This window comes from Squalius cephalus (assembly GCF_949319135.1).
Source record: "Squalius cephalus genome assembly, contig: scaffold_62, whole genome shotgun sequence".
NCBI classification, from domain to species: Eukaryota; Metazoa; Chordata; class Actinopteri; order Cypriniformes; family Leuciscidae; genus Squalius; species Squalius cephalus.
Window position 1 is genome coordinate 286,981 of NW_027645841.1, and position 26,945 is coordinate 313,925.

The window sequence follows — 26,945 nt, forward strand, 5'->3', positions numbered from 1 at the left end:
GTTTCCAGGTCTAGTAATATTACTGTCACCTTCCTCAGGGCTGATTTAAGGTGTGTTCAGGTCTATATGTGAAGTTTCCAGGTCTAGTAATCTTACTGTCACCTTCCTCAGACCAAGGGGGATTATAAGTGCTGCTGCTGCTAATGTTTCAATTTTCTATAAGTAGTTTACCAGATAGATTATTATATGGAGGCTTAATATAGTGTAGGCTAAGCCTACCCATGTAGATTTTTATTTAAAATGTATTTTATGTTGCTTAATGTTTCACATGCAACAGGTGAGCCAGTGCACAATTATTTTTTATGCATTTTAATTTTCTGTGCATAATATATTTTAAACTACATAAATGCCATTATCTGTACCGTATCCCAACTATCCCAACATCAATTGAGCAATATAACATGCATTTTTATTCAGTATATAAACAATATTTTTGCTTTTTATGTTAAAGACACTATTGATACCGTGAGAAATTTACATTCTCAGGAAAATAGCCGCTTATCAGTTAATTGTTAATCGATCGATAAGGTCAATCAACTAATGATTCATGAATTAATCGATAATTTGCATCCCAAACTTTAGCCAAGTCCCGCTTCATGCCTGCAGCTGATGTGCTCTCTTCAGATGAGCTGGACAGAGCATTAAAGTAATGTTGTCAGACCGCCTCTTACTTAATGCACTCTTGTGTTGCTCTCTATAACTCAAGGAACAGTTTCTGCATAAAGCTGGCACTCTCTGCTTACTCTGAGTCTGATTAAAGGCCAGTTACATTAATACAACCATCAAACTCACAGTGAATTGGTCGTTGCAGGATATTTCATGGACAAACCCCCTAATGCACCTTGTGTGTAAAGCTTGGACGGATGCACAGGTTGGTGTTTCAGCCTGCAGCTCTGTGCCAGAAGACTCCAGATCCAGAATCCTCTAAGATAAAGGCTCAAGACATGCAGGTGTTCTTCACACTGACCATATTGGTTCGCCGGGACTGGGAGAGGGCCGAGGCCCAGCTGTGGAGGCCAACTCACTCCCTGGAGTTTATTTATATGAGGATATGCAGACAACGGCTGACACTAGAGTCTCGCTTCATGGGCACATCTAGAAAGTGTTATTCTCCGGCCAAGAAGAGGCACAGAAGTGTTTATAGCACATGTTCACTACTTTCACATGCGTGCAGATGCATGACTGTAGTGCAGCTGTTTTCAGAAAGCAGAGACATAGCAAAGCTCCTTGTGCAGAAACTGGAGGATTTCTCCCTAAATTGTTCAGACTGGCAACCACAGAACAATGATAACTGATCATCTCCAGCTGAAGTAATGAAGCTAGAAGGCAGATGATGGACTGTGGTGCAGAAACAGTGGCAGTGTTTCACACTATTGACTTACATTTCCCATGTTGTCTGTCAGTGGCCAAGTCACAATAACATATGGTTTTACTGAATAATTAAGTAAATATAATTTCTTAATAAATATACCTAAAGAAACCTAATTTCTTGACTGGCCACTCTCTGCTGTCTCCTTTTGTGCTGTGTCAGCCACCGTAGCTGTCCTACGCTCTCTGAAAGGTAGGGGGCAGTGGAGGACTGGACAGATGGTTGCAATTCACTAACCTCACCACTAGATGCCACCAAATCTTACACACTGAACCTTCAGGAGAACAATGTGGGCTTTAAACACTTCATCTCCTGCATTCTGGGGGATTTTTCTGCACCAATTCATTGAGGAAATGTCTTTATTTATATAAAAGGAAACACAAAATTCAGGTGTCAATTCAAAAAATAAAACTATAGTGTAATATAGTGCTGTAAGACTCTCATGCATTCTCTATTGCTGTCAAATATGTTTCTCATGTTTTTTTTACAAAACTAGATTAATGTAGCAATTTAAATAATTTACAGTTGTTTTAATTTGTTTTTCTTGCATGCCGACAAGAGTTTGATCTTCAAACAAACGTGCACCCCTTATTCACAGTTTTCTTCTTCACCCCCTCCACTAAAGTCATCGCCGTCACCCCTGTGAGATCATGTGTCGATGCGTTTGCCGACACCTCAGGGCCACACAGTGAAGCTTTCCCACATTCAGCATCAGATGTGCCTGTTGTAATGCGAGTGATGAGATGCAGTGCTGTGCAGACTGAGGCACGTCCTCGCCAGTGTTCAGCGCTGGGGCCGAGAGCAGACAACGGGTGATAAACTCCCTACACTGATTATATCAGGCTTTACACATCTCCAGAGCTAACTCATTAGCTAACGGTATCAGGCTTTACACATCTCCAGAGCTAGCACATCAGCTAACGGTATCAGGCTTTACACATCTCCAGAGCTAGCACATCAGCTAACGGTATCAGGCTTTACACATCTCCAGAGCTAGCACATCAGCTAACGGTATCAGGCTTTACACATCTCCAGAGCTAACACATCAGCTAACGCCACAGTTATCCCTGTACACACACATCCCGGTGTTTCCCCCATTAGTGTTGAATCACGGAAGCTACACCAGTTACTTTTGCCAAGAGATTTATTATGTATACATGTGTCATGTGTCAGACAGAGAGAAACAGGCATATAGCAATATAAGGCTACATGAGAGGAGGTCTTCATTCCCCATCATGCTAGCTGTAAAGGCTTCCTCTGGGTTTCTCCTTCCTCTCAGCCCTTCATCTCTATGTTTCCTCTCATGCCTTTATGTTTCTCTGAGGTGGTACAGTAAAGCTTATATACATCACAGAGAGACTTATAGCGTCCTTGTAAGGTAGAAAATCATGTTGTATACCTAAGGCTTATGTTTAACACTGGAGTTTACCCCATGCTTTCACATGGCACAATCCACTCTCCACATTAAGAAGCTATTTCCCAGTGTATAGATTAGTGATGTACATATGGCACATTAGCATCAGCTGAAACATCCCTTCTCTCGCTAAGAGCAGCTCTACACATCTGAAGCATCTTCATCATCACCACTGGATCATCTCTGCTAGTGGACATTACCTCTAAGCTAACTATAACTCTCTCTCTGCTCAGCACACAAGTGCACACACAGTCTGACTTCACAAAAACATCATAATATTATAAAGAAAATTAATAAAGAAAAAACCATTAAACAGTAAATCTTCACTGATTAAAGAGTTGCACTAGACATGGCTGTGTGTTCTTCTTGATGGTGTGGCCATGGGAGGTCTGATACGTTTAGCTCTGGGAAGTCACGTAGCCGTCAGTGTGGGCTCCTTATTAGCCAGATGATGAAGCTACACTGGTTTTAATTTTGGTTTTATAATCAATGTAATTTGTAATTGGATGACCTTCAGTTAACTTGAACTCTCCTGCAATCTTGCATGCCGTATCAGCATCCACTACCCCACCATCTATTGTATTTATCCACGAATTATACAGGTTGACTTCTCTGCCTATGACTGCTTTTAGGTTAGCGTAAGCAGTTGGTTTGCTGGGATCTTTAGGTGTTGCTGAGCCGCTAAATCCACGTAGGTTAGGGTTAATCCAACTACCTCCTGTTGCCATCGAATGCTCATCATAAAGAAACTTCACTCCTTCCTCTCTGCCGTTTTCAGCCATTTCCAAAGCCATAAGAATCAGAGGAAATGTCCGGAAGTTTCGAGCAGATTCAGCTATAACTGATGCAGTGAAATATGTGGTGTACTGGGGCTCATTATCGTCTAGCTTTAGGGAAGTTTCGTGTCCAAGAAAAATATCTTTCACATAATTAGCATATTTATATATTTTTTTTTTATCTCGAAGCTGATCGTAACTTACTCTGTCTGTCTGTCCCACAATATGTTTCTTGACTTCCTTCCTTTTCTCCACATCATCTCTTTGATTTTGGTCAAGCCTTTTTCCAACTGGATACACATACAGACTTACAGGATCAACTTTGTATATCCAGTCTCTGACCATCAGGTGTGTGACTACATCATCTCCATCCTTTGCATAATGACGGATGATACTTCTGACATCTTGTGCTGTGTTAATCACATAACACTTAGAAAGAACATTATTTAGTTCATCCTGATCCGTTATCCACTTAATGCCTTTCAGCTGGTCATCTTCTTGCATTGTTTTTACCCCTATTACATAATTCTGGTTTATGTTCTGGTTGTCTGTGTTTACTTTTTGTGGAAGTATCAGGTCTGCATGGAAGAAGGCCCAGGACAGAGCTTCAAGTTCATTAATAGCAGTTTTGTCAGCAGCGGATAACTTGTCAAACACATTCTGGTCAATAAATCTGCGTGGCTCTTTAGGCCAGCTGTATCTGTAGGCAGCTTCAGGAGTTTCGCCTTTGATCATAAGACAGTTTCTTTCATGAGTAAAGACTTGCTCTCCTCTCCTGCCAGGCTCATTTCTGATAATGACGTCTCCGCTCCTATCCAGGGTTGCCACCACCTTCTTGCTGTCATCGTTCTGTCTCCACTGCAGCCCTTCCTCGGAGATCTCCTGGGTGATGATCTCTCCTGTGTGTCTGACCTGGAGCACAGCGCTCCTGAGGTGCAGCTCGGTCTCGATGTGGGCCGTCTCATGGAGCTCCCTCAGCAGGGCTTCAGCAAACTCTTCATCTGACCCCACCTCACAGGCCACCACACTGGTGGTTCTGATTCTGTGGCCCGTCCTGAAGGTGTGCTGAATGATTCTGGCCACGTCTCGAGCCGTGTACCCTGCCAGTCTCGTCTCTCCAGAGCTGTCTCTCTCACCGTGGCCTACCAGCGTCAGTCGGCTGTCCTCTGACAGAGGCACAGGGGCTCCGTGGATCAGTTCGGGTCTCTGGTTTTCATCAAGAGCGTAGACAGAGGTCACTGTTGGACGTTTCTCATAGAGAGAAGCAGCAGCTCTCCTGACAGTCGGGTCGTCCTGCATAATGAGGATCTGCTGGTGGTCATACTGTGTGCTTGGTGGAGTTAGGTAGAGAGAGACTGAGTCAGGCTGGGTCATGACCTGGTAGAGCTGGGGATTCTCCTGGACTGTTTCTAAGACTGCTTTAAGGCCAGACACAGTTTGTCCATCTTCTGAAACTCTTCCAGATATCTTCACTATAGTGTCGCTGTCTGCTTCTGGTCCACATGAGCCATTGAACAGGCGTTCTGTGCTGACTGTTACTGAGTAATGAGGACTCACGCTGGACTCCTGCTGGACTCTGTCCTCGGCTGGCTTCTCTTTCTCAGTCATGACCAGAAGTGTTCGGCTGTAGCTGTGTGAGATCTCTGAAGCACTCATCTTCTGTTCATCAGCATGCTGGGAAATGAACATATATAAAACATTTAAGGCGAGACACTACAGGTGAATATGGTAAAATCTTTAACTAGCAGATATCACCATGAAACTTTCCCAGTTGATTACCTACTTTAAGATGAGGAAAAAACACTTTATAATAACTGCACGCTATTAATCATTAGTTAAGCATTAGTAAACAGTTAATTCGTCATTTATAAAGCATTAATAGACATTAATAAGCAGTTTATAAATACATCTGTGAGACAGCGATCTTATTAATCAATGAAAACACCTAAAAAAATGGTTTGTAAATAATGCAATATTTCATTTAAAAATGATAATTTGATCATTAATAAAGTATGAAAATACAATTATTAAACACATTATAGATATGCTTATAAATCAAGAATAAAGCATTTATAAACTGCTTATTAATGTCTATTAATGCTTTATAAATGACGAATTAACTGTTTACTAATGCTTAACTAATTATTAATAGCGTGCAGTTATTATAAAGTGTTACCCAAGTTTTCTGTAATTTAATGTTTAAATATGCAAATTAGGCAATATCTAATTAAATATGCACTAATTTGCATATATTTAAAAAACTAAATCTGAGTATTGGATAAAGCCAGGTTAGAAATAATATTTTCATTGTTCACATATTAGATGGGGAAAAATTACAGAGGGATTTATGGATATCTACTTTTGTTTTCCTGTAAATCAGAAAATACTGTCAATAGCCTTAAATGATTTTCGCCATGTTTTTTGGAATAAAATGTTATATAACTCAGGCTAGGAATAATATATTTACAAATCCCTCTGTAAATGTCTTCAAAATATAACTAGGTACTAGACTGAAGAGTTTGGTGTATATCAGTGCGACTGAAGTGGAGATTTCGGACTTGGAGAATGAGAGAAAAGTCATTTTGAGAAAACGGGCTTTAAAGATTTATCATCAGCCAATGAGATTGCACATTCAGCCCTTATACTTTCACGATTGGTTGCTGATAAAAAGGAAATGCCCATATTTGAATTCGACAGCATTGTACAGGAGATATGTGACGACAGGAGCACTTTTTTTCACAATTCACAATTTACAACGACAACTTTTGATGAATTTATGCTAAATCTACAGACGCAAACAGACAAAGTGTAGTAAAATAAAGACCTAAATGTGTATTTCAGACTTTTTTTCACCACAAGTCTGAAAGAAGACATGTTATTGAAGACAAATATCCAAAAATCTCAAAATTGACCAGTAAAAAACCCTGATGTTTTTGCCTGCCGTGTCTCGCCTTAATATGAATAAAGATTAGGTCAAGATGATCATTTATGAAACATGTGGTATCTCACTCCATGTTTTCTGATGTTGAACTCTTTTAATAACACATTTTATTTAATTTAACACTGACTGTGTGGACAGAAATATGTGTCACTAGAAACTGAATTTAGATTTGAATTGCGCAATTTAAATTATTGAATCATTATAATGTATTAATTCCAATTATGAAATTGAATAAATCTGCTGTGAAACTGAATTTGTTCCTCACTGAAAATCCATCCATCGTCAACCACTTATCCTGCGTGCAGGGTCTCGGGGGGCTGGAGCCAATCCCGGCTTATATCGGGGTACACCCCGGAGAGAACCCACGCAGACACGGGAGGACATGCAGACTCCACACAGAGAGTCCTGGAACGACCAAGCTTCAAACCCACGGCCTTCTTGCTGTGAGGCCACAGTGCTAACCACCGCGCTATTTACTTTCACATCAAGTTTTCACAAGTCAAATTCAGATTGTTGAAACACACATCCTGGTCCTTGAGGAGGATCAATCGAGTGCAGATTCATATCTCTTTGACCCTATCTGTCACTCTTCGAAAACTGTGTGTGTCTAACCATTTTACAAAGAGGACCAGACATGTTACAAATGCTGATTTGATTTGCTTCACAACCGAAGTGCAAGGATGGGATGATACTGAACCTGTACGTTTGGCATTTTTATGTTGCTTTACTTTTTATTTAGCATGTTAGCCTGTTGAACTTGATGCTGATCTATTAATACGACTGTCACAGCCAGCACAACTGGATTATCCACCACTTTGACATAATGTTGAGAGATTAATTCATTAAGAACTGAGATACTGACAGAATAAGCACTTTTACTTTTGATACTTAAGTACATTTAATATGGAATACTTTTATACGTTTACTTGAGTATAATGTTTTGGTAAATATGGTATATGTATTGTACTATATTAAAAGACAATTGTTCAGCGTTTAGAGCAAACAGTGGCAGAGTTGTTGCCCTTTGAACAGCATGCCCGGGATTTACATCCTTATAAGGGTGAGCGCTCCACAGTCGCTCTACTACTGTTTATTGTCTTCTCCTGAGGACAATAACTAGTGTGACTGAGCAAGGTATTTCCCTCGAGTCTCAACTATGACTCCTGCTGCTAAATGCTGTCTCACCGCTTTCTCCTAGAGAATTACAGTACAGCTTTGTAGCCTGATATATTATTATTATTATTATTCATTAAATTAATTTTCTAGTGACACATATTTCTTCCCGTAGATTAGGATTCCAGTACTGACTTCAGTTCTTCTAAACTCAGCGGTGTTTACTGGTTCTTCTTCTAAAGTCCACCAACCTGTTCCTCCTGAGTGCCACGGGACGTAAAGCCCTCCTCACACTGCTGTGAATGACCCTGCAAACTCTGGAAAATGTCCACCCTGGGGGAAGATGAACATGCTTATTATAGAGGCTGCGTTCACACAATAATCACACAAATTCATTCAAACCTGATAAAGACCATCTGAAAAGTTAAAGACTTAAGATTGAAATGCCTGTTCACACATGTTGATGTCATCGTATGTCTTGTTTTGTTCAACTAATTGTCCAAAACCAAAAGATGTTCAATTTAATATAACCTTAAAGCAGTCAATCAAGCAGTCAATGAAGCAGTCAATCAAGTTTACATGATTTACAAGATGGATTTCCACTATAATCAACAATTATATAAGAATTATATTATATTATATATGACAAATGTAAACATATAAAAGAAAAAAAAGAAAAAACGTTATATCTTTCGCGGCCAGGACGCCGCCATTGTGCAGTATTCTAACATGTGACGTCACGGGGTTGGTTGGCTTTAATAAACCTGGCTGAATGTAGGAATATCCCGACATCCGTTGCTCACTGGCTCTGAATACACATAGGCCTAAGTAGTATTAACATATACTTTGTGTCACTTTTGGTTAATTTATGAAAGTTTATGTCAATACAGTATGTAAAATGATATTTTTCCACTAATCGATGACCTGCTTTACATTTAGTTTCTTTGTTTTGTACAGTTTGTAAAGACTACTCTCTGAGCGTGGCCAGTGTGGTGTAGGGGTAATGGTATTCCTGAATGTCTTGACTCAAATACTTTGACTCAGTTAACATATAGGCTACCCTATTGATGAAACAACAATGATTTTGACACTCTGGGTTTCAACATTACGTAATACCTGCTTGGGTGAATTTCACCCCCAACAATCAAAGGAAAATACAATCAGCAACAGTTTCCCCTATACAGACGTTCCCCCTGTAAAAACATTTGACACCCACTGACCAGTCAGTTTGAGTGACACATGGATTCCCTGTCAATCACTTGTGACAAGGGTCATAAATCAATCAAAGGGGTCATAAATCAACCAAAAGTGACACAAAGTATATGTTAATACACACAGGCCTACAGTCAACCCATGGGTCACAGGAGAGGTGGGATGTTGGTCAGCCAGCAGATAAGCCTCCTGAACCAGCAGTGGAGGGAGGCTTCGGCAGGCTCTCTCAGGGGAAGGGAGACAGCGCTCCGCGAGTGAACGGCAGGCGCTCTGTGGATAGTCACCATGGCATGTGTTTAGTTTAGCAGGGATGCTCTGCCATGTGAATTCCCTCCTGTTGATGTCCTGATAACTATTTAGATCCTGGAAACTCACAAACAGCGAGGATCAGTCTCTCCTCCAGTGATTTGTGCTGCGCGTCGTGTACAAAAAGTTCAAGACAATCCAACTTCGGCAGCGGGCGTGTGTGCACAAACGTGACAGTCTCACGGGAACGCACCCGCTTGTGCTCGACCACTTCACCTCTCTCCAACAGGGGCACTTGCTACTGAACACAGACTGTTTCTGCTGCTCCCTGATGAAAGATACCTGTGGATACCTGTTCAGAAAAAACAAGAAAACAGGACTCTGATGGCAGGGGCGGAGCCAGACGATGTAGACATTCGGGGCTTAGACCAAACCAGGGGCTAGGGGGGTCCAGGGCTATACTCCCCCGGGGAGATTTTTTACCTATTTACGTCAAGTCATCTTCATTTATATAGCGCTTTTAACAATGTAGATTGTCTCAAAGCAGCTTTACAGAGATAAAGTATAATTTAAGGTAAGATTGTTTTGGCTTTATAGCGGTTCTTTAATAAAGTTATTTTCCAGCTAAAGTTAGTTTTGATTGATTCGCTTCCGTCGCAACGATCATATGTTATTAAATTAGGGGCCGCCAAGACGACACCATTCTCTCTACACAGACTTTAAACGCAATCCTGTGAGAAACGCTGATGGCGTTCACATGCGCATTAAGAATTGGTTCTAAAGTTATGTGCGTTTGAATATATGTGCGCAGGTTTGTAATTCCCTACAAACCAAACCTAAACAAATTACTGGTGTTTCCTTATAGTTTTGATTCAGAATTTAATTTAATTTTATTTGATCAATTCGGGGTAGATACGCAAATTGAGTTTTCCCGACGACGCTTTATCTGTATAGTGGTAGAGGGATCCTCCATAGGGAGAGACTAGTTGGCACTTCAGCACTGCGTTGTCATCGGGTCCAGGCGAAGGTCCTTCGTCAGATCTGGATACGGCAGGCTGCAGGAAAACCTCGGGATAAACAAAGACACTAAAATTAGCGTAGATGCCATTCTTCTCATGATGTAACGAGTACATCAGGATTTATGGGAAGTGTTCCCGGTTCCAGCTGACCTAATCTATACAGCCTAACATTGAATTATAGAAGTTTATAATGTATTATGTGAAAGCTAGGTCAAAGAGATGTGTCTTTAATCTGGCTTTGAACTGACAGAGTGTGTCTGCTTCCCGGACAATGTTAGGAAGACTGTTCCAAAGTTTTGGTGCTAAATAGGAGAAGGATCTACCGCCAGCAGTCGATTTAGATATTCTAGGTATTATCAACTGGCCGGAATTTTGAGATCGCAATAGACGTGAAGGACTATAATGCGTTAAGAGCTCGCTCAAGTACTGCGGAGCTAAACCATTTAGTGCTTTGTAAGTAATCAGCAATATTTTAAAATTGATGCGATGTTTAATAGGGAGCCAGTGCAGTTTTGACAGAACCGGGCTAATATGGTCATACTTCCTGGTTCTGGTAAGAACTCGAGCTGCTGCGTTTTGAACCAGCTGTAGTTTGTTTATTAAGCGTGCAGGGCAACCACCCAGTATAGCATTACAATAATCTAGCCTTGATGTCATGAACGCATGAACTAATTGTTCCGCATTTGTCAATGAGAGCATATGGCGTAATTTAGATATATTTTTAAGATGGAAAAATGCGGTTTTACAGATACTAGACACGTGACTTTCAAATGAAAGATTGGTATCAAAGAGCACACCCAGGTTCCTAACCGACGACGAAGACTTAACAGAGCAGCCATCAAGTGTTAGACAGTATTCTAGGTTATTACGTGTGGAAGTTTTTTGTCCAATAATTAGAATCTCTGTTTTTTCAGAACTTAGAAGTAGGAAATTACGAGTCATCCAATTTTTTTATATCAGCTATACATTCTGTTAATTTTGTGAATTGGTAAGTTTCGTTAGGTTTTGAAGAAATATAGAGCTGAGTATCGTCGGCATAACAGTGGAAGCTAATTCCATGTTTCCTAATGATATCTCCTAAGGGTAGCATGTACAGAGTGAACAGCAGCGGTCCTAGTACTGAGCCTTGTGGTACGCCATACTGAACTTGTGATCGATGAGACATCTCTTCATTTACTGCTACAAACTGATAACGGTCAGATAAGTATGATTTAAACCATGCTAGTGCAATTCCACTAATGCCAACATAGTTTTCTAGTCTATTTAAAAGAACGTTGTGGTCAATGGTGTCAAACGCAGCACTAAGATCGAGTAACACTAATAGCGAGACACAACCACGATCGGATGATAAGAGCAAATCATTTGTGACTCTAACGAGAGCTGTCTCGGTAGTATGGTACGGTCTAAATCCGGACTGGAAATCCTCAGATATCATTTCTTTCAAGAAAGGAACACAGTTGTGAAGATACGGCCTTTTCTAGTATCTTTGACAGAAAAGGTAGATTCGAGATCGGCCTGTAATTGACTAATTGAGGTGAGGACACCTTCGAGCTGCATTCTGTGCAGCTAGAGCTGGAATCCGTGGAGAAGCAGATCCGCGACCTACTAGAGAGACAGGCCGAGCTACAAGATCGACAATTCGCGCTTGAAACATCACGCGCCGATGCTCACAAGTCAGTGGTTAGTAACCTTTTGACTCCGACCTCGTCTACTCCATGTGTTTCTCTGCCCAGGATGCGATCATCCCTGGTTTCATTCACTCCGGCACCGACACAACAACATGGACCCTGGGTGATTCCACAGCGGAAGACGCGGGCCAGGACCAGAGCTAGGACCTCTCCGCCCCTCCCGGCCTTCGAGATCTCCACCCGGAACCGCTTCTCCCCTCTACGCGAGACGGAACGCAACGCTGTGATCATCGGCAGTTCCATCGTCCGGCATGTCCACGCTACCTCAGGTAAAGGTAAGGTGCGCACTCACTGCTTTCCTGGTGCTCGTGTTCTCGATGTCGCTGCACAGGTTCCCGGGATTATGAACGGTGACGAGCGCGTCGGAGCTGTCGTGCTGCACGCGGGAACGCACGACATTAGGCTACGGCAGTCGGAGGTTCTGAAGAAGGACTACAGGAGCCTGATCGAGACGGTACGCAGTACATCGCCTGAAACAACGATCATCGTGTCTGGACCGCTTCCCACTTACCGACTAGGACACGAAAGGTTCAGTAGATTATTTGCTCTGAATGAATGGTTAATGTCATGGTGTAATGAACAGAGACTGCTCTTTGTAAATAATTGGAATCTTTTCTGGGAGCGACCTAGGCTCTTCCGTGCTGATGGCCTTCACCCCAGCAGAATCGGAGCGGCTCTTCTGTCGGACAACATCTCCAAGACGCTACACACCATATGACTAGTAAGTCAAAGTCCAAATCACACTCTTTGCTGTCCAAACTTAATTGATATAAGTACCAATGTAGAACATTATATTGAAACTGTGTCTATTCCTCGTTTAGTGAGATCAAATAATAAATCTACTGTAGGTTCTAGGAAAAATCTAATTGGGATTAAACCAGAAAATCTCAATATTAGCGAACAAAAACAATTTATAAAGCTAGGTCTTTTAAACATCAGATCGCTTACACCTAAGGCGGTTATTGTAAATGAAATGGTCACAGATAATAGTTTCGATGTACTTTGCCTTACTGAAACCTGGCTTAAACCAAATGATTATTTCGGTCTTAATGAGTCTACTCCACCAGGATACTGTTATAAGCACGAGCCCCGTCTGATTGGTCGTGGCGGTGGTGTTGCTATAATCTATAAAGATATTCTTACTGTTACTCAGAAAACAGGTCACAAGTTTAATTCGTTTGAAGTACTTGTGCTAAATGTTACTCTCTTAGATGTAAGAAAGAAATCCCTATTATCTCTAGCCTTGGCTACTGTATATAGACCGCCAGGGCCTTACGCTGATTTCCTAAAAGAGTTTGCAGATTTTCTCTCAGATCTATTAGTCAATGTCGATAAAGCATTAATTGTTGGAGATTTTAACATACACGTAGATAATTCAAATGATGCGTTAGGGGCTGCGTTTACAGATTTATTAAACTCCTTTGGGGTCAAGCAAAACGTAACTGGTCCTACTCATCGTCTTAATCATACGCTAGATTTAATTATATCGTATGGAACCAATCCAACCGATATAGATATTATACCGCAAAGTGATGAAGTCACTGACCATTACATGGTCACTTGCATACTACGTACCGCTGAAATTTGTCATGTTGCGCCACGTTATCGACCAGGCAGAACAATCCTTCCAACAACTATAGATAATTTCGCAAATAGCTTACCTGATCTATCTCAGCTGCTCAGTGAACCCAAACAAACAGATGAACTAGAGGAAATGACTAGCACTATGAGCACCATTTTTTCTAGTACATTAGACATCGTTGCACCAATTAGATTAAAAAAGGTTAGAGAGAAAACTAAAGCACCATGGTACAACAGTGCTACGCGTGTTCTAAAGAGAGAAACTCGTAATTTAGAACGTAAATGGAAACAAACTAATTTAGAGGTCTTTAGAATCGCATGGAAAGACAGTATGTCACGTTATAAAAAGGCCCTAAAAGCAGCCAGGGCTGACCATCTCCGCAAACTAATAGAAAATAACCAAAATAATCCTAGGTTTTTATTTAACACCGTCGCTAGACTAACAAATAAACAGACGTTACCGGAGCAAAATATTCCGTTACAGTGTAATAGTAATGATTTTATGAATTTCTTCACTGAGAAAATAGAAAGCATCAGAAACACAATTGTAAATGAACAATCTTTAATGGTGTCTTATGATTCAGCATCAATTATCACCCCGCAAGAACAATTACAGCGCTTTGCAACTATAGGACAGGAAGAGCTAAATAAACTTATCATTGCATCTAAACCAACAACGTGTTTATTAGATCCAATACCAACTAAACTACTGAAAGAAGTGCTATCTGCAGTGGAAGAGCCTCTTCTCAATATTATTAACTCGTCTTTATCTTTAGGTCATGTTCCAAGAATATTCAAGTTGGCAGTTATAAAACCTCTCATTAAGAAACCACAATTAGATCATAATAACCTAGCAAATTACAGACCCATTTCTAATCTTCCATTTATGTCTAAAATTCTAGAAAAAGTGGTGTCCGCTCAACTGGGCTCTTTCTTGCAAGAAAATGATATCTATGAAAAATTTCAGTCAGGATTCAGACCGCATCATAGCACTGAAACTGCGCTCGTTAAAATCACAAATGATTTACTCTTAGCTTCTGACCAAGGCTGTATCTCAATACTAGTTTTACTTGATCTTAGTGCTGCGTTCGACACTATAGATCACAAAATACTCTTAGACCGACTACAAAATTATACTGGTGTTCAAGGACAAGCATTAAGCTGGTTTAGATCGTACTTATCAGACCGTTACCATTTTGTATGTTTAAATGGGGAAAAATCTAAGATAACGTCAGTAAACTACGGTGTACCGCAAGGATCTGTGTTAGGCCCTCTATTATTCTCGATATATATGCTGCCACTTGGTAATATTATAAGAAAACATGGAATTAATTTCCACTGTTATGCTGATGACACTCAATTATATATTTCATCACGACCAGATGAAAACAATAAATTATCTAAATTAACAGAGTGTGTTAAAGATATAAAATACTGGATGACATGTAATTTTCTGCTATTAAATTCAGATAAAACTGAGGTATTACTTATTAGTCCAAAAAACTGCCCACAAAACCTCTTACAATACAACTTTAATTTAGAAGGGTGTCCTGTTACTTTATCCTCTACAGTAAAAGACCTGGGTGTTATATTAGACCGCAACTTGTCTTTTGAAAATCATATTTCATATGTTACAAGAACAGCCTTTTTCCACCTTAGAAACATTGCTAAGCTACGTAACATGCTATCTGTTTCTGATGCAGAAAAGTTAGTTCATGCATTCATGACCTCGAGACTAGATTACTGTAATGCTTTATTAGCAGGTTGTCCTGCATCCTCAATAAACAAGCTACAGTTAGTCCAAAATGCAGCCGCTAGAGTTCTTACTAGATCAAGAAAATACGATCATATAACACCAATTCTGTCGTCTCTACATTGGTTACCTATTAAGTTCCGTATCAATTACAAAGTATTACTACTGACCTATAAAGCCCTAAATGGTTTAGCTCCCGTGTATTTAACGGAACTCCTATCGCCCTACAATCCATCGCGCTCTTTAAGATCACTAAATTCGAGGCTTCTGGTCATTCCTAGGATATCTAAGTCCACTAAAGGAGGGAGGGCGTTTTCACATTTAGCTCCTAAACTCTGGAATGGCCTTCCTGATATTGTTCGAGGCTCAGACTCGCTGTCCCAGTTTAAAACTAGATTAAAGACGCATCTCTTTAGCCAAGCATTCACATAATACTTACCTTTTATACTACAGTTGAATCAGATTGAATGCATTAATATTGCGAACAGCAGCTACGCTAATTATTTCCCATATGCTTTTCTGTTGTTATCTCGGGACGCTAGTCCCGAGGTAAATACAGATTGTCAGCTCCAGTATGTATCCTGCCTCTCATGGAAACTACAGATTCTCCGACACCCGTGCAGAGACGACTCGGCGCCTGTGAAGAGACGACTCGACGCCTGTGAAGAGACGACTCGACGCCTGTGAAGAGACGACTCGGCGCCTATGAAGAGACGACGCGACGCCTGTGAAGAGACGACTCGACGCCTGTGAAGAGACGACCCGACGCCTGTGAAGAGACGACTCGACGCTGGCGATATGTTTATGCCCTAAATCAATACATGATTAACTAACTGTATTTCTCTATGTACATTTCTGAAATGCACTTTCTGTAAAGCTGCTTTGAAACAATATGTATTGTGAAAAGCGCTATACAAATAAATTTGAATTGAATTGAATTGAATTAATTCTGAAGGATCAAGTTGCGTTTTTTTAACAAGCGGTTTAATCATAGCCAGCTTAAAGTTTTTTGGTACGTATCCTAGAGACAAAGACGAATTAATGATAGTAACAAGAGGATCTATGACCTCTGGAAGCATCTCTTTCAGTAGCTTAGTCGGTATAGGGTCTAACATACATGTTGTCGATTTAGATGATTTAATGAGTTTAGTAAATTCTTCCTCTCCTATAGCAACGAATGAATCAAATTTTTCCTCAGGGAGACTACAATGCACTGCCTGATGCGATACTGTAGTAGACGGTTGCATAGTTATAATTTTGTCCCTGATATTATCAATCTTATAAGTGAAGAAGTTCATAAAGTCATTACTGCTGTGTTGCTTGGAAACTTCTGTGTTTGAAGCTTTATTTTTCGATAGTTTAGCCACTGTTTCAAATAAATACCTAGGATTATGTTTATTTTCTTCTAATAGGGTTGAAAAATAAGCAGATCTAGCAGCTTTTAAAGCCTCTCTGTAAGCAATCGAGCTCTCTTTCCATGAAATGCGAAATACCTCTAGTTTTGTTTTCTTCCAGTTGCGCTCCATTCCTCTGGCTGCTCTCTTAAGGGCCCGAGTGTGCTCGTTGTACCACGGCGTTGGACTATTTTCTTTAATCTTCTTTAAGCGCAACGGAGCAACTGTGTCTAAAGTGCTGGACAAGAGAGAGTTAAACGTTTCTGTTGCAATATCAAGTTCTTCTAAGCTATCCGGGATGCTAAGATGATGAAACTGATCAGGAAGATTATTAATAAAGCAATCTTTAGTGGCAGAAGTGATAGGTCTAACATATTTGAAACACGGAGTCGGCTTTGAAGCCTTGGCTAAATGTAATTTACACGAGACTAGATAATGATCTGAGATGTCATCGCTCTGCTGCAGAATTTCAACGGCATCAACATCTATTCCGTGTGATAATATTAGATCTAGAGCAGTGGTTCTCAACCTCTCCTGCAGGGACCCCCTGACAGGCCATGTTTCTGTTTTAACCCTGAAATGGCACACCTGATTCAAATAATTAAAGGCTTAATGAGTAGTTGACTAATTGATTAATTGACTAAGTCCTACTCTTCCTACTCTAATAACTACTCATTAATTGAATCAGGTGTGCCATTTCAGGGTTAAAACAGAAACATGGCCTGTCAGGGGGTCCCTGCAGGAGAGGTTGAGAACCACTGATCTAGAGTATGATTACGACGATGAGTAGGTCCTGACACGTGTTGTCTAACTCCAATTGAGTTTACAATGTCTTTAAATGCCAAACCCAATGCATCTTTTTCATTATCGATGTGTATATTAAAATCACCAACAATTAGTACTTTATCAAAGAATTTGCGGACTTTCTATCAGAGTTAGTATTGGCTGCAGATAAAGTCTGTATGGTGCCCTGGTGGCCTGTATACAGTAGCCAGCACAAATCTCAAACGTGATTTATCATTTATACTATATATTTTTACATTAAGCACTAACACTTCAAAAGAATTATATTCAAAACTTGATTTCTTAGTGGTTTTGAAAATATTACTATAAATTACAGCAACTCCTCCCCCTTTGCGTTTCAGACGAGGTTCATGTTTATAACAGTAATCTTGCGGGGTGGACTCATTTAAAGTAATGTAATCGTTTGGTTTTAGCCAGGTTTCTGTCAAACACAGCACATCTAGGTTATTATCTGAAATCATATCATTAACAATGAGTGCTTTTGAAGTAAGCGATCGAATATTCAGCAACCCAAGCTTTAGCATTTGTTCATCTGTATTATAGCTGTTTTTTATTTGTTGAACATCAATTAAATTTTTAACCTTAGATGGGTTAAAAAGTTTTTTGGATTTCCAAATTCGGGGAACAGACACAGTCTCTATATGATGATAGCTAGGTGAAAGAGGCTCTATGTGATGTGATTTATCTGACCTGGGTGACGCGAGGCCGCTAGCAGACGGTCGGTTTAGCCAGTCTGTCTGCTTCCTGACCTGAGCCCCAGATTGTCATGTTTGAGCTCTAAGACTATGAGCCATATTACTAGAGAGAAGAGCAGCACCATCCCAGGAGGGATGAATACCATCTCTTTTCAACAGGTCAGGTTTGCCCCAAAAACTTTTCCAATTGTCTATGAATTCTATATTATTAAGCGGACACCACTCAGACAGCCAGCGATTCAGGGAACACAATCTACTAACTATCTCATCACTCCTGTGAACAGGAAGGGGGCCAGAGCAAATTGCAGTGCCTGACATCGTACTTGCGAGTTCACACACCTCTTTAATATTAATTTTGGTGATCTCCGACTGGCGGAGTCGAACATCATTAGTGCCGACATGAATAATGATCTTAGAGAATTTACGATTAGCATTAGCCAGCACTTTTAAATTTGCTTTGATGTCAGGCGCTCTGGCTCCCGGCAAACATGTGACTATGGTGGTTGACGTCAGCTAAATGCACTATTTTTCAGGCTGTTTGAGATAATAGAATGCCTAAAAATCTATACACTATCTGGGAAAATGATGATAGTTACTCAGTAAAAAAGAAAATCACCCCTATAGAGCCTACAACCTATTTTGTATTTAACTGTTCTCCAGCTGTAGTGAATCCAAAACACCAAAAATGTTAAGGATGACTCATTTTCACCCCTGGCAACTAAAGAGGCAACCATTATCTGACTATTTTTAAGTTAGCCAACATAGGTAAAATTGGAATTTGGTGTAAACATATTTACTAATCTTAAGAGTTCAGTTCTGTTTAGTTTGTGCTTAGCTGACAAATTTGCTACATCAGAATCCATGCCATAATAATTTAGGCTGCTCTACTAGCAAACAGCAAATACTGCAGTGCACAGTAAATGTGTTTCGGTTTTACGAGTTACTGTTAGTGTTCCGTAGAAAAAACAATATAAAAAACTGTGTTATGTCCATATTAACTTCAGCCGGTTAGCCAGTAAGCTCGCTACGACGCCGGTGAAGCCCGCCAGCCCCTGATGACAACAACGAAGTTTTTATTAGATAGATAGATAGATAGATAGATACTTTATTCATCCACTAGGGAAATTCAAGTTTCCAGTAGCAACAGCTAAAAAACAAACAAGACAGACAAGCTGCCGAATTAATAAATACAATTAAATTAAGTTAAATTAAATTAAATTACACCCTGTTCACAGGAATAAATTAAAAAGCCGGATCGCCTGAGGGACAACTGACTTCCTCAGTCTGTCAGTGGAACAGGACAGAGAGAGCATCCTGTCGCTGAAGGTGCTCTTCTGTCTGATTATGATCTTGTGCAGTGGGTGTTGGACATTGTCCAAGATGGAAAGAAGCTTGCTAAGGGTCCTTCTCTTTGCTACAGATGTTACAGAGTCAAGTTTCACACCCACCACAGAACCAGCCTTCTTCACCAGCTTATCCAGCCATGTAGCATCCCTTTTTTAATGCCGCTCCCCCAACATACCACAGCATAAAAAAGGACGCTAGCGATGACCGTCTGATAGAACATCTGCAGCAGCTTCTTACAGATATTGAAGGACCCTAGCCTTCTCAGGAAGTAGAGTCAACTCTGTCCCTTCCTGTATAGGGCATCTATGTTTTTGGACCAGTCCAGTCTCTCGTCCAGCTGCAGGCCTAGGTATTTGTAGGTTTGGACCACCTCAACACGGTCCCCTTCAATAAGCACAGGCTGCAGTTGGGGCCTTGGTCTCCGCAAGTCGACCACCATCTCCTTTGTTTTTGTAGTGTTAAGCTGCAGTTGGTTATAGCTACACCAACTCACAAAGTCCTTAATCAGGGTCCGATACTCACCCTCATCTCCATTCTTAATCCGAGTTGTACTTAAAATCGGAGGTGTACAAGGTGAACAAGACCGGGGAGAGCACTGTCGCCTGTGGTACTCCTGTGCTGCTGACTACGGACTCAGAGATGCAGTCCCCCAGTCGAACATACTGTGATATCTCATTAAGGTAGTCTGAAATCCACGTTATTAGTTTTAGGTCCACACCCATCCCCGTCAGTTTGTCCTTCAGCAGAGGGGGCTGGATGGTATTAAATGCGCTGGAGAAATTGAAAAACATGATTCTCACAGCGCTACCACCCCATCCAGGTACGAAAAGGACCGGTGTAGAAGATAGAGGATGGCGTCATCCACCCCCACCCTCTCTTGATACGCAAACTGCAGAGGGTCAAGCGCGTGGCTGACCTGTGGTCTGAGGTGGTGTAACAGCAGCCGCTCCATGGTCTTCATGACATGTGATGTCAGGGCAACTGGCCTAAAATCATTCGGCTCCTCAGGGTTTGGCCTTTTCGGTACAGGCACAATACAGGACGTCTTCCACATCTCAGGAACCTTCCCTAAACGTAGACTCATATTGAAGATATACTGTAAAGGGTCACCAAGCTCTATGGCACAGCTTTTAAGCAGTTTCGGACTTACTTTGTCTGTGCCAGCCGCTTTACTGGGACGGAGCCTTCTCAATTCCCCACTCATCTGGGCTGCTGTAATGATGGGTAATGGAAGTGGGATATTAATCTCGCATCCAGTGCTGTTAGTGTTACTGCAGGGGGTAGGGGAATACAATGCGGGAATGGCAACAGTACAGGCCCCAGTAGCAGCAGGGCAATCAAACCTATTAAAGAAGTTATTAAACTGGTAGGCCCTCTCCACATCCCTTTCCACACGGCTCCCACGCTTCAAGCTAATACCTGTGATGGTCTTCATGCCCTCCCACACCTCCCTCATACTGTTTTGCTGCAACTTCTGCTCCATTTTTCTTCTATACACATTTTTAGCTTCTTTCAGATGGAACTTGAGCTCCCTTTGTATGCATCTTAACTGTTCCTGGTCACCAATCATAAAAGCCGTCTTCTTCTGGTTGAAGAGGTCTTTGATGTTGCTCGTGATCCAGGGTTTGTTGTTAGCAAAGCAGCGTACAGTTCTAATGGGAACAACAATGTCCATACAGAAGTTCATGTAGTCAGTTGTGCCGTTAGTGATACCCTCAATGTCCTCCCCATACGCCTCCTGCAGCATTTCCCAGTCAGTACACTGGGAACAGTCCCGCAGGGCTTCCTCCACCCCCGGAGACCACTTCCTGAAAGAGCGTGTGGTAATGGGTTGTCTTACAACTTTGGGCTTATAGTGAGGCTGGTGCAGAACAAGATTGTGATCTGATCTCCCCAATGGCGGTAGAGAAAGGACAGTGTATGCATCCTTAACATTAGCATACAATAAATCAATAGTTCTGTTACCTCTAGTGGGACAGTCAACATACTGACAGAAAGCAGACAGTGAAGAGTCCAATGTGAAGTGGTTAAAATCCCCAGAAATAATCATGATCATAATCATTATTGGCAGTTGGCAAACAAGCTGAGTGATGTGCGATGCATTACCATCCGCCACCATGCATGGTAATAGAGCTTTTGTTTCATTTTTTGCCATTGAAAGTTGAAGTTATTTAAAAAAAACGAAAAGATTCGGGGCTTTTGACAAAACATTCAGGACTTAAGCCCAATTACCCCCCCCCCCCCCCCATTTATTTATGTCGACTGTATGTTTGTCTGCGTGTAGCACCTTATGACTAAAGCAAATTACATTAGTAAGAATTATGGCAGAATGCAGGGCCGTGCTCGACCACAAGCCAACCTTCACTGCTTCAGATATGGATGTTGCTGCAAAGAAGCTACACGATCTAAAACCTGGACACATTAAACCCCAAAGTTAAAGTTAACCTTTGACCTTTTGCATATAAAATGTCATCCCATAATTCACCCTTGAGTCTAAGTGGACTTTTGTGCCTATGGAAGTGCCATCAAGGCGTCCCTGAGATGTTTCTCCAGATACCTTTGGTCTGAAGGGAGTCCTTCATGAAGCATGTGTTCAGACAGTCCTCTGAGGCGGTGCAGGCCAGCGGTGTCGGGGCGGAGATCCTGCCACTCATCTTTCACCTCTGAAACAAACATGTCATACTGGTGTGTAGGTGTTCCTCATGCTTATTGGCCATCATTTATTAAGATGTCTGTCATATTTCAGCAGCTCAGTGAGTGTCTCCTGCAGTATTAACCCACACTTACTGTGACTGCATGAGTTAGATTGGTGTAGGAGTTACACAGTTTCCTCACAGTGTTTTGGTTAAAACAAATAAGGGCAGTTCAGTATTTAGAGAGATCTCCGCTGGTAAATGGGCTCTGGGGGTTAGTGTTAGGGTTAGGGTTAGTTTAGGTTAGGGTTAGGGTAGGTTAGGTTACCCTAACACTTGGTCTGGGCCTCAGTCATTACAGTTCTTCTCAGTGGCTTTGGCACATTTCTCAGATCAGAAGTGAAACTCTAAAATAAACCCGACTTGTTCAACCTCCACATCATCTGGTCACTTCATAAAAGCAATTTCTCTTCTCAAGATATTGTAATTTGACACATTCATGCAAATGATTATGAACAACTGTCTGCTGTTGATCCCAATGTGTTATTACTGGTTCTCTGGTGAATAGTCTGACCGCCCAAAACATGAAGGCATTCGTTGCATAAGTCTCTACACGCTAAATGGTTGCCACAATCTGTCAGCATATTTATTCTACATGTCTGTTAGACTTTATTTCTGTAAATGTGTCCTGAACTGATATCTGTTATGATCTGGATGAGGATCTGTGGGGAACGATCAGACAGGAACGATCTGTGATGATCTGCTGTACAACAGTCTTTTCTTTTTCAGTTTACAGTTTCAGTTTACAGTTTCTCCACAGTTCAAGACACACATGTGAATCATTGTCTAATCTCTTGCAATCAATCTCAAAAATACATTAATGTGCAAGGGCGTCACTTTGTGTTGAAAAGTGGCGAGGACATTTAGGGGCTCATATTAGGGCTGTGACAAAACACAAGTCACAAGAACAAGACAAGCGATATTTATAGAGGAAATAGGCTATTCGACTGCAGAGTCCTTTGAGCATTAAACTCTTAATTTCCTGCATTCTGGAGACCAATTTATGGTGGAAATGTCTTTATTTATATGAAGGGAAACAAATTCATGTGGCCAGTGACAAATCAGAACATATAAATATGATCAATTATAATAATAATACAATATAATACAGTAATCAGTAGCTTGTTTTTTTAGCCTAAGATACTTTTCATTTCATGTTTTCTTACTGTGCAAGTAAACCTTTCTCATATCATGTTTATTTGTTATTAAACATTTCTTGTTGCAAGCTAATTGTCAGAATTTTTTACCAAATGCTTCCAGAAAGTGTTGGGGTCATGGCCCATCATCCCCAGTGTAAACGACACCTATGGTAATGTGTAACTGTTTACTGTAGAAACTCATATGCCTCGTACAGAAAGATGCAGCCTCGTGCATATTCAATCATTAGGGGTTCAAGCCTCAGTCATAGTTTACATCAGAAAACACTGTTACTGACAGCATGTTGAACACATCGACTGATAGACCAAAGACACGTGTTCACTGACACAAAGCTTTACTCTGAGAGAAGACTTTAAGCTTTTGCAGATAATCCCCTGTTTGCTGCTGTTTGAAAACACACTGTTTTGATAAACCCTCTTAGTGTTAAGGGTGATTAGTGAAATGTACCAGAGCCACTGAGAAAAACTGTAATACACTATTGATTTCACACATTGTGTCTTGTGTCAAGCTGTTTATTCACCTTATTACCTCGGTAACCGGTGTTGCCAAATCAAACATTACTGAAACTTTAGAGATGTAGAAGAGAGCCTGAACGTGTTCAAATGTAAGATATTTCTTACCCAATAGTTCAGTGAGGCTGAGGAGGATCAGGAGACTCAGTGTCCTCCGGCTCTTTATCCCACCTGCCATCATTCTGCAAAACATTGTACACTTCTTATTATCAAAGCAGCGATGCATCGACCCTTTCCAGTTATCACTGCAGCTTAACATCTGGTGTCCCTCTGCTGTCCTCTGGTCTCAGATCCTCTCCTGATGGACAGAGAGCTTTACAGTAACCACCGACTGCTGCTGCTGTAGTCAGACAGTTATAGTTACGCACAGAGAAAACTAAAGTAAAACTATCTTAATGACAAACATGCTAGTTCATAATAATAATTACTCATTTAGATGACGCTTTTATCCAAAGCGCCTTGATCAAGCCCAGGTCTCCCACACGAAAGGCATGTGTCTAATCCACTGCTCAATCACCACCCAAATACTCACCCAAACTATTTGCATGATGGAGTTACGTGGGCTGCCGTTTTACCATTTCACTGCAAAAGCGATTTGATTATCTTTATAGCCTCCAATCAAGAGCATTCATTTAAAACACTGGGTTGCAAAGAGCAGTGGGATGTGGCAAAGGGTCAGAGGTCGGACTCAAACCCATCCAGCACCGCGTGAGTCTGCTATTTTAGGTGAACAATCTGGAGCTGGCTCCCGTCTGAGATCCCAAGAACAGATCACCCTTACACTAATTACTGTTACTAATTGTTATTTACAGTATGTCCATATAGAGTGGTGATATTATTTATTAAAGGGTTAGTTCACCCAAAAATGTAAATTCTGTCAGTTTACTCTCCCTCATGTTGTTCCAACCCCGTAAGACCTTCGTTCATCTTCGGAACACAAATTAAGATATTTTTGATTAAATCTGAGAGCTGGATCACTCCTTTTCGCTTCTCGAGTTAGTTCATGTAGTAAATCTGCGCAGGGCGTCTGTGTTGTAGTCACACGCATCACACACATGACCAGCGTCGGCCAATAGTGAGCCTTTGTGTGACGTATAACAGACATCACAGGAAACATAATTTCCTGTTTTCGGTCGAAGTCCAAAGTAGTCGACTGTCGAGTTCACGCGCGTGATCATAGGTAACTAACTAACTGCGTGAACTCGACAATCGACTACTGTGGACTTCGACCGAAAACAGGATGTAAATACAGGTATGGCGCAATGGATAAGACACATGCCTTTGGTGTGAGAGACCCGGGTTCGAATCCACTGTGAGACACCAATGTGTCCCTGAGCAAGACACTTAACCCCTAGTTGCTCCAGAGGCGTGCGACCTCTGACATATATAGCAATTGTAAGTCGCTTTGGATAAAAGCGTCAGCTAAATGAATAAATGTAAATGTATGTGCGCTGGCTGAATTAACGTAACTTTTATTAATATCTTTCACATCTACTGCAGTCAGATTCACCCGTGTTCACTCTGAAGGAATCACTCACATGGCTGGTGCACTTGTAATGACACATGAAGGATGTTAAGAGGCTAAAAGCAGGTTTAAAACTTGCCCCATTGAAGTCAACAGGGTGCAAATTTTAAAAAGAGGATAACACGGTGTAGGCAACACCGATTTTTGTCGTTGTTCTCTGTACTGACAGCACTCCAAATTTACAAAAAAATGAGCTCAATGTTAAAATTGACCGGAGTTCTCCTTTAAGCAGAGCACTCATTCAACATTGAACAAAGAAACATCATTAACTATATCCACTAATATCCATAACTTACCCAAATATTGCGTCCGGTGCTCAGCCGACTGGGAAGACGGGCAATATAAGGTGCAGTCCGACTCTCTGCAGCAAACACAGGGACAGACCGAGCAGGGCTTCATCCAGGCCTCTTATATGCTCAGGTGTTGCCCGACAGGTGAAGGCTCAGTCCCGCCCCCTAGGACTGATCAGAGTCACTGCTATCACCAGTCCATCTATTATCTCACTCGTACAGCTACAGCTGCTGTGTGCTGTCCGGCAGCTCCTGCGCTGCTACAGGAGGGCTGTGGAAGGACTTTCATAAACTCATCCACATCTGTGATGAGGTAGACGACACTATATGCTTCTTCTGAAACTGCTGGTCCTGAGTTTGATTCAGGAACCCAATGACTGCATCAGTTCATCAAACCATGTTACTCTGCTTTTAGATCATGCAACATGTCTCCCCTCGACACAGCAGCAGAAGCCAAAGGACTCTTCTTTCTTCCAGGAGGGGTTCATCAACACACGCGCAAATAAAATGTGTATTTAACATCCACAACTTGTGTGAGAGTATACTGTAATGCAGAGATAAAGTTATGCTCCCAAACAATTATTAATAGTAATAACTCGCTTTATAAAGTACCTTTTATAACACAGTTACAAAGTGTCTCAGAATAAAACACATTTTAAACAAAGACAAAGTAATTTGAGATGACTTTCCCTTTAATTGTCTCCTAAACTGTACAACTAACATACTGTACATGGTGATAGTCGTGGCCATTGTGATTCCTTTGACATTTTGAGCAAACCTCTGAAAGAAAAGACTTCATGAGAGTTAAAATATCAGTAAATATTAAATGTTATTTGAGGTTTAATTTCCTCCTAAAGGGCCCAGTGAAATGCACACAGGGATGAAAGATTTTGAAATCTTATCTAACGTTAAATAAAACAATAAACAAGAGAATTTACCATTTTTTGCACCATTCCTTTAATAAACAGTATTTCAAGTTATATTGCAAAACAAAAAAAATACAATGTGAAGGTTTTAAAATATTCAAATGTTATTTATTGGAACAATTTCTAGCCGACGAAATCTTTAACCCTGCTACATTTATTTATGCGTGTTTCAAAAAAACAATTCAAGACAAATGGCATCTCCCTCTTAGATACATAATAGGCAATATTATATATAATTAAAGCTGCAAGCAGCCTCAAAGGGGCCAAGCCCTCCAATGGTTCCCTGGGTTCAAAAAGTAGCTAAAAATACTTTGGTTATTAAAGTTTCTTATAAAGTTTTGAAAGCAAAGTATTCTTACTATAGCAGTGCAGAGCCGCAAGAACAAAAACAGCACAAATTGAATATACATGTAAATGTACATCAAGCACAGCGAGCATTTAAGCACCAACAGCAGTGCAGAGCCAGAAGGAATTTAAATGACAACTTTA

At 40.9% G+C, this 26,945-nt stretch overlaps 1 protein-coding gene across 1 annotated transcript; it reads right to left on the reverse strand.

Annotated features, from left to right (window-relative positions):
* Positions 1 to 2,497: 2,497 nt before the first annotated feature.
* LOC307154124 (uncharacterized protein) lies at positions 2,498 to 25,625 on the reverse strand. The gene is made up of 5 exons (XM_079898898.1): positions 25,537 to 25,625; positions 23,824 to 23,897; positions 21,910 to 22,015; positions 7,865 to 7,946; positions 2,498 to 5,233 (listed from the first exon to the last, which is right to left on the reverse strand). Exons 2-5 carry the CDS (start codon positions 23,894 to 23,896, stop codon positions 3,224 to 3,226), a joined length of 2,271 nt encoding a protein of 756 aa, XP_079755024.1. The 5' UTR covers position 23,897; positions 25,537 to 25,625; the 3' UTR covers positions 2,498 to 3,223.
* Between the last annotated feature and the right edge of the window lie 1,320 nt (positions 25,626 to 26,945).